Source organism: Mustela nivalis (assembly GCF_964662115.1).
Source record: "Mustela nivalis genome assembly, chromosome: 3".
Lineage (NCBI taxonomy): Eukaryota > Metazoa > Chordata > Mammalia > Carnivora > Mustelidae > Mustela > Mustela nivalis.
Genome location: NC_139022.1, coordinates 35,086,734 through 35,100,170, shown reverse-complemented (window position 1 = coordinate 35,100,170; position 13,437 = coordinate 35,086,734). Strand labels below are relative to the sequence as shown.

Below are 13,437 nucleotides of genomic sequence, written 5' to 3'. Positions count from 1 at the left end.
TCTTGAGTCTTTTCAATATGACCTTGGTAGTCTTTGAGAACTTTCTGAAAACAACCATTTTTACACATTTTAAAAATTCTTAATTCACTATCACCGTACGTTTAACTGATTTTTTTGTTGTTGTTTTTAGAAATATTTTCTATTTTATTTTTTTAACTAAGTCCTGCACCCATCGTGGGGCATGAACTCATGACCTTGAGATCAAGAGTCACATGCTCTACTGACTGAGCCAGCCAGGGACCCCATCTTTCAGTGATTTCTTAACTTCTCTTTAGACATATCTTTGATTCCCAACTACCGAGAATGAAGATTTAACCTCCCTTTTTTCAAGCAGATTGTTACTGGTTATATAGTTTTTAGTTCTGAACTTTTTCTCTTCCTCTTCCACCTTCTAATTCTGTCGTATTACCTTTACTTTTATAATGTCAAGTAGCATTTATATTTTATTTAGTAATAATGTTCACATATTTTATGCTTTGCCTGTAAGTTGATTCTAAAATTTAAAAACCAAGAATCAGCACTTATTATGATCATGTAAATACTGTTTATTGCTGAACCAAGTACAGTCTTAAGATTATAGTTTCTTCTTACGTAATGACCCATATGCCACTTGATGGAACATGTTTCTAGCTGATGGATTCTAAAGGGTCTCTCTCCTTTTTATTGTATTGCCAAATTAAAATGAATTAATAAGTTTGTTTCTTATTTGTATTGTAATTCTTTTAGGCTTTGTTTTTCTTTTTGAGAAATAATGCTTTTTTTTTTTTTTTTTTAAGATTTTATTTAATTTGACAGAGATCACAAATAGGCAGAGAGGCAGGCAGAGAGAGAGGGGGAAGCTCTCTGCTGAGCAGAGAGCCTGATGTGGGGCCTGATCTCAGGACCCTGGAATCATGACCTGAGCTGAAAGCAGAGGCTTAAACCACTGAGTCACCCAGACACCTGAAAAATAGTGCTTCTTTAATCATTCGTATCTTCTGTGGCTCTTTGATTCATTAACATACTTTTAACTGCTCTGTGTCTTTTTTTTTTTTTTAAGATTTTATTTTATTTATTTGACAGCAGAGATCACAAGTGGGCAGAGAAAGAGAGAGGGGGGAAGCAGGCTCCCTGCTGATCAGAGAGCCCAATGCGGGGCTCAATCCCAGGACCGTAGGATCATGACCTGAGCCGAAGGCAGAGGCCTCAACTCACCCCTTGACTACTCTCTGTCTTAACAGAAATTTTTTGAACTCTCTTGTCTACTTGTCTTGTTTCACACTCTCCCATACCCCTTTTCATAGTGTGGTTTATCCTTTATTTTTTCCTATTTAATGGGCTCTTGAGAGAGAGAATAAATATATATCCTAAATTTTAAAGCTACATAGTTTTTTTATGCTAAAATTGTATTTGTCTCACCTTTTACCTTTCCTGATTAAAAAGCTACAATTTTTTTTAACTGTTCTCAAATAGAACTGTCTCTAATCATCTTGTTAATAATTTTTGTTGCTCTTTTTTGAAATATTTTTGGTCCAGGTTTACTTACCGGTCTGTAAGTAATAGTTCAAAGGCCTATCATAAGAATTAAAATATGGGTAGATAAAATTGTTTTTTTTAAAATGACTGATTAAGTTGAACAGTTGACAGAGTTGTGTTTTGAACCAAGCTAAATGTGGTGCAATGAGATTAGTTGGGCGTGGTTCAGAAGAAGGAAATAGTGAGTAGGTTAGGTAAAGTAGAGTAGCTGTGATATGGCAAAAATAATAATAATGTGGTTGATTGATTCTTATTGCTGAGGTCTCCAGAGCTTGCTTTGAGAGCCTTAGCTAAAGAAAAGCATATTTAATTGATGTATTACTGAAAATTGAGCCAAAGGTCAATATGAAAGTTTGATGTCAGTAAATTTATATTTGTTCTGTCATTTTAGCTTCTGAAAATTTTTCAGTACACCAACTTTGAGAAAAATAGAAATTACATCTTATCAACTCAAGATCGCCTGGTAGGTGGATTTGCCAAGTGGCCAGATAGTCATCCAGGTAATTTATTTTTTGTATGTATCTAGAACAACTTTATATTGTTTCTTTCTTGAGTAAACTCTCAGGCATCTTTGCAGTAAGGGCATAAGATAGAAAATTTAACTACAGTTGTAAACTTAAAGGATATGTTTTTTGAAAAGGTAAAATTTTTTAAATTTAGTGGAAGTTTAGCATGTTGAGGGAAGGGTTGGATTATCAAGATGTATTTCTATGGTATGCCTTTTTTTCCATATATTTCGCTTACCCATGTTTTATTTCATTTGAGGCAATGAGGCAGGTGGTTTCAATGGGCCCTGTCCAAAATAGAGAATCATTTGGTCCAGCCAGAATCTTTAGGATTATTACCTGTCACTAGAGCTAAGTAGAATGAACTACTAAGTCCAGAAGGGAACCTGTTCGTAATTTGTTCAGAAGCCATTAAATAAATTTCTCTAATTTTGAAGGTAGCTGTCTGTCACTGTCCATACCCTTGTTCTCTGAATTTCAGCAGATTCGGGTTGTTGTTTTTTTAGAAGGATACTTTGCCAATCTGAACTCTTATTCACTGTCTACAACTCAGGAGCCAGATAGGTTCAGACAATGTGATATTCATTGTTTTCCAAACTCAGGAATGCCAGAGAAGTAAAGTACAAAAGATTCTTAGATTTAATAAGTATGGTTGATCCTTGAACCACACAGGTTTGAATTGTGCCTATCCACTTATAAATGGATTTTTTCCGATAAATATTATATTATACTATAAATGGATTTTCTCTTCAGTGCTTTTCATTTCTAAAGCCAAAGAATGTTTTTTCCAGTTTTATTAAGAAATCCTTGACATACATCACCGTGTAAGGTAAAAGCACACAGCATGATGGTTTGATGTACATCTGTTGTGAAATGACTACCAGAGTAGGCTCAGCTAGCAACTGTCTCCTCACAGCTATACTGAAGGAAAGAAGGCAGTAGTAAAAGGCAAACAGTTTATTTTTGTGATAAGTCTTAGGATTAACTGTCCTAACATGTTTCCTGTATATCGTACAGCAGGGTGAGCGGTGTCTCACGTTGGATATTACACCTCCAGTACTTACTTATTAGTGGAAGTTTGTTCCTTTTAACCCCCTTCCTTCAGTTCCCCCTCCCCCGAACCTCACCCCCTGCTAAGCACAAGTCCAGGCTCTTTTTTTCTATGAGTTTGGTTTTTTGGTTTTGGTTTTTAGATTCCACATGTAGGTGAGATCACACAGTATTTGTCTTTGCCTGACTTACTTCACTTAGCATCACAACTTCAAGGTCCATCCATGTTGTTGCAAATAGTTGGATTTCCTCATTTTTATGGCCAAATCATGTTCCATTGTGGATGTATCTACCACAAATTCTTTATCTGTGCATTAGTCAGACACTCAGGTTGTTTCTGTATCTTGGCTATTGTACATAATTCCGCTATGAACATGGGGGTATCGATACCAAGTTAGTGTTTTCATTTCCTTTGGGTACATTACTGGATCATATGGTAGTTCTGTTTTTAATTTTTGAGGCTTCTCCAGGCATTTTTCCGTAGGGGCTCTGCCAGTTTACATTCCCGCCAACAGTGCATGAGAGTTTCCTTTCTCCACATACATGCTGGCATTTGTTATCGCTTGTCCTTTTGAAGATGGCCATTCTAGCCAGAGTGATGTAGTATCTCCCTGTGGGTTTTTTTTTTTTTTAAAAGATTTTATTTACTTATTTGACAGAGAGATCACAAGTAGGCAGAGAGGCAGTCAGAGGGGGAAGCAGGCTCCCCAGTGAGCAGAGAGAGCCCGATGCAGGGCTTGATCCCAGGACCCCAAGATCATGACCTGAGCCAAAGGCAGTGGCTTAATCCAGTGAGCCACCCAGAGATGCCCTTTTCCTGTGGTTTTAATTTGCATTTCCCTCATAGTTATTGATGTCCGGCATCTCATCATGGACTGGTTGGCCTTTTGTATATCTTCTTTGGGTTACTTGGGTTTCTTTTTTTCTGTTGAGTTATGGGAGTTCTTTCTAGGTTTTTTTGTTTGTTTGTTATGTTCTAATTTCTAAAGCAAAATAAAATTTTTAAATTTTACTGTGTGTTACCACAGCTAGAAAAATGTTAGAGCAGTACCTTAAGAAAACTGAGAATTGTCTTGATGACATTGTTTTTCATCAGCGCTTGTACTATTTTAACAAATACTGTAATTTTTAACAGATGGGAATAGGGAAATTACATATCTTGGAAAACTTGTCTGGTATAAACATACTGAAATACATTTTCAGTATTTACAATAGATATTTTTTAAGATTTCTTTATCTTAGCAAGTGTAGGTGGGGGGGAGAGGGAAAGAATCTTCAAGCAGACTCCGTGCTGAGTGCAGGGACCACGAGGGGCTCGATCTCACGACCCCCTAGACTTATGACCTGAGCCAAAATTAAGACTCAGATGCTTAACCGACTGAGCCACCCAGAATAAAAATTTTTTTTTTTTTTTTAAATTCTTGAAGGTTTTTTCTGGCACTTAGTTGCTAACTTTAACATATATGTAAGTACTTGGATGTAATGCTTTTTACAGATATAGTAAAATGTCTTCAGAACCTGTAAACTGCAAAGCATAGAAAGTCATAAGTTGAATGTATGTGGAAAGGCCTTTTTAATAGGACCTTTGGGGAAATCATTTTTTAAGAGTTTCTAAAATTAGCGTATTCTTGGTTCTGGTTAGTTTAGTAGCAGATTTGAAACAAAGTAATTCTTATGTATTTACAGAAGAAACTTAGGAAAATAATGCACTTCTATTATGAAGAAACTATATATTTCAGCATTTGATATGTTTGAATACACCTACAGATAAGGAAGCTTAAAAGAAAAGCTTTGAGCTTTGAAACAATTAAGTCTGGTTCATTGGCTTTTACAAAAAGCTTTTTGAGGAAAAAAAATGCTTTATTTTTACATTATGTGGAAAGTAGAAGATCCTATTTATGTTATCCTGGATGGATTTGATTTCTCTTTTAGTTGCATTTTTTCCTAGAAAAGTATCCTCATTTCTAGTCAATAAAATACGTTGCTTTGTACCTTCTGTAATTTTAGAATAACTACAAGGAAAATTTCATAGTACAGAGGAAATCAGATTTATTTTTTGTGGCCTGAAAATGAGAGAAAAGTAAGCCAGAAGAAACCTAAGCATTCTCTTGAGAGGCCATGAAGGAGGATTGACATGGGCCTCCACTAGTGAGCTAAATTTTTCAGAAATAATCTTCACTAAGCACAACTGTCTGTCCCTCTGTTTTGAAAAGTAGATGATGGTCATGTAAGTAAAACTTTCTAATTTTCCTGACAAAGTTTAAGTCAGTAATGTGTTCTGAACTTCAGTAGCTCTTGAGGCCATAAATGATGGCCAGCACAAAAAAAAAAAAAAAAAAAAAGCTTGATGGCTACAAAATATATTTTTTTGTAGTATACCCATAATGGCAGAGCTCTGAGCTCTTCAGAGTCCATATAGGGCTGTCCAGCAGGCAGCAGCCATGTGATTCTTGTGGCCACTTGAGTGGAAGAGAGTCACTGCCCCCTGAAAGATGGGGAACAGTAGTGAGGCCAGTATAGAAGAAAGGTTATGGTATTTATAACCACAGAGAATGTGAGTTTGTTTTTACTGTCAGGTCAGACATTTTTTGGATGACTGACATTCGCCTAAATAGGAAAACTAAATTTGGTACAGCATTCCATAACAGATTATTCTGTTTAGGCATCTTTCACCGAATACAGTAGTGAGGTAGTATTGGTCATGGAAATGTCAGAGGTAAAATTTAGTGGGAAGGAGTATTATTACTTAGAGTCAGAGGTTTATTTTCATTTTTCAGGAAAATTTTTCCTTTTAAGATACAGAGCTAAAGCCTCTTGTTTCTGTATTGTGTAGTAAGCAAAGGGGAAACACCCTAAGTGAGAAGTCTTGTATTACTGCTACTCTACTTTGTTTTTTAATCACAGAGGATGTTGAGAATGTCACCTTTTCATTTGAGAACTGTTTTCCTTTGTTAATGATATTTGCCTGGATAAAATATCTGATTTTGATCACCTGTTGTTGTTGTTGTTTTTTTTAATTGGTGTTTTGAGACTTTGAGAAAGCACGTGTTTCAAAACCTGTATTTAACATTTTTCTAAATTTAATTTTAATGTGGTGAATAGATATGTAGCTTAGTACTTTGCAGCATGTACAAATAAGAATGTGTATTATGATAAAAAAAAAAATACCTCATTTTCAGATGCTTTGCATGCATACTTTGGGATCTGTGGCCTGTCACTAATGGAGGAAAGTGGAATTTGTAAAGTTCATCCTGCCCTGAATGTAAGCACACGGACTTCTGAACGCCTTCGAGATCTCCATCAGAGCTGGAAAACCAAGGACTCTAAACAGTCCCCAGAGAATGTGCACATCTCCACATGACTGACTTCACTTAGCTTGGGAGGGTGGGGGGATTTGTAGCATAACTGTAGCTCAAGGTTAAAAGCCATGTATAACCAAGTGTGCTCTTTTTTTAAGAGGTAGTCTCACAATCAAATCTTGTGCCGATGTCACTTTGGAATATGGTCTTGAGCCAGTAGCCTTTGTACTGGGTTTCAAGAAAATCTTTGTTGAAGTTGGAACCACAGTGGACTCTGTTGTGGTTCTTAAATGTTTATACTGTATTTCTAAGAAGTTCTTTGAGGCAAATTAACTATATGTATGTAGGTTATCTTTTTAAAAAACTCTTCAGTACAAATTGTATCATACTATAAAATGGACACAAATCTTCAAAACAAGTTTACAGTTCACTTAGCATTGATAATCTTTGGGTGAACACTTAGGGATCATTTAAAAAGCTTAATAGCTGATGGTAGAAAATTGCTTTAATGAATTAAGTATCTAGGATTCTTCTTTGAAAACAGATGGTTCCATAATTTTTAAAAAGAAGAATGACTTATTTTGGCTTATTAAGTGTGCCAGTTAAACTTATGTGGCCTATATAAGTGAAATTAACTTCATAGCAAGGATGAATAGGCTTAACTAATACAGTAATTTTCTAAAAGGACATTGATTTAAGAAGACTATTATGTGATTGAGGAAAAAATAATTTAACTGTATATGATTGTGAATGAGAAAGTTTTGTGCTGTGTGGGTCACTTATTTAGATGTTGTGAGGGTGAATAACAGCTGTGTCTGATTTTTTAATTTCATTAGTTGCTTTTTCTTCTTTCTGGGGAGAAAATAGTCACCTAGAAGGAAAGAGACATTGAGTAGTTTGGTTTATTTTTCTGAAATACGTGATATTGTAAATTATACTTGTACTTTTATAAGGGAGTTATTTTTAGCCATTTGGTTTTTTTTAGTTTGTTGTGTCCAATGTGTTAGTGGTTCTGATTTCAAAATGACAATTTTCTAATTTTTTCAAAATAAGTAAAACTCTCAGTAAAAAAAAAACAAAACCACTAAAGTAAATTTAATGGTGCAGCTCCATACATGGTCATTTATATTTTTATATTTTCAGGTAAATGGAAGGGAAGTGTTCTGTTAGGTGTTAAAGGGTGTCACTTTTGTTCTTTTTGTTTTGTTCGGTCTGTGAACTAGCTAATTATAAAGGAAATAGTGTAAAAACTCATCTTCATTAGTAACCAATTTATCAGTAAATCACATCCATCACTGCTGTTGAATGTCGTTCAGAGATGTGAGACAAGTACTGAAATGGAGAAGAAAACCTCTTCACTGCTAGAGCTGGGTTAAAGTTAAAAGGCTTGGTGATAATAAATGTGGAACTATTCTACAACTATGAGTGTAAAAACTAAATTACTAGTATAACTGTTTAGGAATTATAATATATAAATTTTAATTTCTTTCCTAAATTTTAGGGGGAAATGCCCTTAAATAATGATCCTTCCAAAGGAAAATCTGGTATGTGCTTGGGAAAAGATTCATTTGTTGTTGGATCCTTAGTTTTAAAACTCCTCTTGTCAGAGTCAACTTTATTATTTTTTTGATTAGAAATAAAATCCGTTTTCTGATTGTGGGGAAAATGTAAGCTTAACAGCAGATGTTATCTTTCAGCCAGTTATTTCAGTTGCTTCTATTTAAATCCTGGCAAATTAAGACATCCCTGTCTCAAACTAAGTCACTTCCTAGACTTTGGGAGTTAAAATAGCCTGTATGGAATGGCTTTAGAGCTATTATAAAAAACCCAGTTTGTTTTTCTTGAATTGCCACTAGCAGTTAGAAGAAAGTTAGTAATAATAGTAACCATATCCGCAAACGGAAGAGAATTCCAAGTTTAAAAGTACTTCATAGAACTATTTCTTTTTAACATTTTATTTATTTTATTGACACAGAGAGAGATATCACAAGTAGGCAGAGAGGCAGGCAGAGAGAGGGGGGAAGCAGGTTCCCTGCTGAGCAGAGAGCCGGAGGCCAGGCTCCATCCCAGGACCCTGAGATCATGACCTGAGCCGAAGGCAGAAGCTTAACCTACTGAGCCACCCAGGCGCCCCATTTCATAGAACTATTAAGAAATATTTCCTAACTCCTATAATTTAATAGTATAAGACTATAAATTACAATATGATTCAAATTGGTACACATGTAAGGGGCCTTTTTATGAAATCTTGTGGCCTAGTTGAGTGTTTACCTTCCATCATGGTGTGCCAACCAAAACACACAGGCCAGAGAACTGCAGAGAAATGACTCTTATTTCTAAACAGTTATTTACAAGAGCAGTATTTATTAATAGACTAAATATAAGTAATATTTCGCATACTTATTCTTTGGCAGTGGTATCATAACAAGCAGGGAAATAGGAAGTCCAGAATCTCAAATAACTCTATGTTCTGCCCCCACCCTCATTATGGTATTTTTCAGAAGTTAGTAGGAGAAGCTTTGTTTTGATCATTTGCATGAAAATAAGATTAATCAAGTCATACAACACAGTTCAAGTATTCATCATCTACAGTGTTTTTAGATTTGACCTGTAATATGTATACATTTTTGTTAGATCTTTAAATAGTTAATACTTAATTTCAGTTCACATAGAGGTTTTGCTTACAGTGGTCCCTAGTTTGGAAATGGTCGGATCTGATGATACTTGAGAGTTTCTTATGTAAGGTGGTGCTCTGGGGTCTGATGACTTAGGTTTAAATCCCAGATCTGCAAGTTGCGCAGTGTGATCTTGGGCCCTAACTTTCCCATCCATAAAGTCAGGGAGGGGGGCCCAACTCCTGAGGTTATTCAAGGATAAAATGCAAAGCACTTGGCATAGGACCAGTAAATTCCTAATTAAAATTTCTATCCTAACCATCATAAAATGATTGTTACTAAAATCTCTCTTCAGCAATAGAGATCCCACAGGGGTTAAGCTTGGGGACGATGATGGCAATAGTGTACTTCTGAACCTTCTAGCCAGAATACAGAGTAACCAGTGTAGCCCCAGAACCGGTTGTACAAAACTAGGTGACCGTTATCCCCATGAACTTAAAAGTACTAGTAAGGAAGGACAGACCACTGGCTGACACAGTTTCATCATCTGTGTGTAGGGATGGGGAGCGTAGGCAGCTGGCAGGGGCCAGTCAACAGAAGCTGGAACTGGGCAGGCTTCGACAAGTTCCATTTGCAGGGGAGTGTCATGGCAATGTAGCCGAATCTGACGAATGTGCCCAGTGCTGTACATGTTTCACAGCTGATGAAACAAAGCCTAGCACTGAGGAGAAACTTCTAGAATTAGGATTTCAGCCTGACAGGACAGGTACGATAGGGCAAGAAAAGAGAAGTCCTGGTAAACGTTGGGAAGGAAGGTCAGTAGCAATGTCCTGTCACTTTGTGGAAATGAAAAGGGAGCTTCAGAGCAGTGGAGCTAAGAAAAGTCCTCGTAGAGCACACCCCTCCCAAAAAGTACAGGAAAAATCTCTTACAAAGAAAAAACCAAAACAAAACTGTGAGGATTATAATCAAATCTCATCCAGAAGTTAGAAAAAATAAGAGAATAAGCAAGGCAGCATCCCCGAAGATGGGGAGAGCACACCAGAAAGATATGTATGACCATGAGACTGATGCAGGCCTCAATCTTTTTTAAAAAAGCATTTATGACAGAAAATGTATATTGTTTAGAACTGTATCATTAAAAATGGGAGAAGCTGAAAATTATACAACCAAGCCTTAAAAACTGGAGGAATAAAGCAAACCAGAAGGAAACAGAAGGAGGAAATTGTAAAATGGCAGAGAGGGAGTGAATTTAAATAGACAAACCACCAGCTAACCCATTCAAGAAAAAAGGGAGGACGCAGAAAAACACATTAAAATGACAATGGGAGAAATAAAACAGGAAATTTTTCAAAGTTACAAGACTAATTTTATATAATAAATTAGAAAAATAACTGGCCTAGAAAAATGCAGATTGCTGGGGTTTACCCTCATAGACAATTTAAACCAATTACCATAAAACTCCTTACCAAAAAATTGTAAGGCCTTGATTATTTCAAGGGATTTCTGCTAAACCTTTAATACAATGTTGTTGATAGAATTCCAGAAGCTCGAAAAAGAATCTTGAACTTAAAAGTGCCAAAAAAAATTTTTTTAAGACTTCTGAATTGATTTTATAAAATGAGTACAATAGCGTTTCTAAAACTTGACAAAAGATTGTACCAAAGAGAAAGTTATAGACCACTCAAAATATGTATTGTGTGTTTGCATTAGCACACTCCAACAGCACTTTAAAGAAGTAGTAAATCATGACAATGTTGGTTTTGTTATAGGAATGCAAGGATACTTTGGTAGTAGACAATCCACTAATACCCATCATATTAAGAGTTAAGGAGAAACTCATTCTCCATTTTTCAGAAGAGGTATTTGGCAGAATTGAGACTTCAGTCCATGCTGAATGTACTAAAAAAACAAAAACCGATGAGTAAGTCATTCACATTTGTACCTCTGCCCAAATGCCGGCATCTCAACATCGAAACGAAAGAGGCTTTCTACGAAGTGAAACAAGACGTACCCTTATCTCTGTCTACCACTTAACATTGTATTGGTTTTAGCCAGTGCTGTTTGACAAAACAAAGCCATGTGAATTTCATGGAAAGGAGGAAGTATTTGCAGATACACATATCTGGAAGACCTGAAGAAATTTGTTGCATAACTGTAAGAGAACTTGATTAAAGTAGCAATTACAAATAAACATTCAAATATCGTAATTGCATTTAAGCGTCAGCACTCACCAGACACAAAAGAGCGTATGTAACTCTGACTCCATTTCAATGAAGTTCAAAACAGGCAAAACATATCTATAGATGGCAAAAATCAGCATCGTCTTTCAGTCACTACCCGGCTCGCTCAAGGTAAGCACTATCATGACCAAGTCACCATCGATTTTGTCTGTTTTTAAACTTTATATAAGTGGAATCATATACAGTATTTTTCATCTGGCTTCTTTATTCAGCAGGGCTGGGAAGAGTAGAGGCAGCTTCTATGGTGCTGGTTACATAGGTGCATTCATTTTATGACTACTTCTCAAGCTGTATACTTAGGATATGTGCACTTTTCTGTATGTATAGTTACAGTTCAATAAAGATGTTTACTAAAAAGGATAAAAGACTTTATATATATACAAACCTAGTTAGAAGATGCTGTTGAAGAAAGAAGACCCCTTTTGCGATTACAAAAAGAAACGTATGTGTAAACCTTTTTTCAAGTTCATTTTTTCAATTTCTACGCCCAATGTGGGGCTCAAACTCATGAACCTGGGGTCAAGAGTCACATGTTCTCCCGACTGAGCCAGCCAGGTGCCCTTATGAGGAAAACTTTTAAAAAATAAACTCTTGCTCGAAAATTAGACTTTAACAATAAAAATATGTATCCTATTCTTAAGAAGACTCAACATGAAATCCCAGTAAAAATGATCATGTTTGCTTCTATTTGAAAGAACATGCAAGAAAAGCTATGGAAACTGAAAAGAATGAGAGGGACTAGCCCTACCAGACATTAAAACATAAAAACACTCTTATTAAATCCTCCATAATTAAAAGTTTGGTATCGGCACATGAATAGGCAGGACAGAGGAGAAATTCCAGGAATAGACCCAATAATGGTAGCCATACTGTAAAGGCAGAGTCTCAGAAGATGAACTTTTTTTCTTAATTTTTTTAAAAAAAATTTTAAAGTAATCTCTACACCCAGTGTGGGGCTCGAACTCAAAACCCCAAGATCAAGAGTTGCATGCTCTACTCACTAAGCCTGAGAAAATGAACTTACTTTAAAATAAATCAGATGGGAATGATCAGTGATTGATTACTCAGATATCTGCATACATTGTTAAAGAATTTATAACTTCCTTCATTTTGAACATTTTTTTTACAATGAACATTTTTTATTCTCTTAAAATACAAAAAAGTGGTAGTCCTCACTCCATCCTACCCCCATCCTATCATTCTAGAAGTTAATAATCACCACTGTTGTATGAATCCTCAATCTTTTCATCTTGTTCTGTACACATGTTTATACAACTGTATTTAGCAGTAGTCATTCCAGCACTACATGTGTACATAAAGAATTACATGAGTTGCCATACAAACATGAGATACTGTGTATTAAGTATTGCAGATTGTTTCCATTCAGTGATATATTAAGAATGTCTCAATATCCTCACTTTGTTTTCAAACGTTGTGTAATAGTAGTTGTATTACTAGCATTATGTTGCATAAATGTATCATGATTAGTATCGTTTCTCACAATTACAAAAACGTCCTAGGATCCTTAAAAATGTATCATCACCTACTTGGGTGACTCTTTGAGCTAAGTTTATGGATGTGGAATGGCCAGGCAAAGAGTACGCACATTTTAAATTCTGATAGCTTTTCCGAAAAGACATTGTTTTCAAAGATTGTACTGGAACATGCTTCTACCTTGACACTGAGATTTTAAATAACAGAAAATAATCTTCCAATAATAAAACACCATCATGTGATTCAGACTTGTGCCATTGGAAAAGACCTTAGTGGCTTCATTCCTCACTCTGATTTTACAAACTATAAATCTGAGGCCCAAAGACGAAAGCTCTCATGCAAGATCATATAGGTGCCATATTCTTAGATAAGAACGTCTCTATCTCCAGAACATACATATCTGTGTATAAATAGAGACATGCAAGACAGATGTTTTCTAACATATGTATAGTTAGTGGCGGCGCTTTCCATCTCCAGGACAGATATTCTCTCCCGCAGTGACATTCCTTTGACTGAGGTATGTGTCCCTTGCCTACTGTCAGGTTTTTCCAGATGTTCAGTTCTAGGAATTTTTCACTGAGGCTCCCAAGGCTTTGACTAAAACTGCACATGGGATTCCCTGAACTGACATGAGGCCCTGCCGTTCTACACCACTGATGTGCTGGGGTCGTCCTCATAGTTCACTCACAACCTACTGTGAGTTCTAAACATTTCA

General features: G+C 35.9%; 1 protein-coding gene across 3 annotated transcripts in view; it reads left to right on the top strand.

The window, feature by feature from the left end:
• PGGT1B (protein geranylgeranyltransferase type I subunit beta) overlaps positions 1 to 11,593 on the top strand; it is a 55,492-nt gene extending 43,899 nt beyond the window's left edge. For 2 of the 3 annotated variants that reach the window (XM_082725055.1, XM_082725057.1), the window contains exons 7-8: positions 1,907 to 2,015; positions 6,251 to 8,052. In XM_082725055.1, the coding sequence (XP_082581181.1) occupies positions 1,907 to 2,015; positions 6,251 to 6,432 (291 nt within the window). In that variant the 3' untranslated portion in view covers positions 6,433 to 8,052. Of the gene's footprint in view, positions 1 to 1,906; positions 2,016 to 6,250 lie in introns of all 3 variants that reach the window. The other variant, XM_082725056.1, reaches the window with a different exon arrangement.
• Positions 11,594 to 13,437: the final 1,844 nt, after the last annotated feature.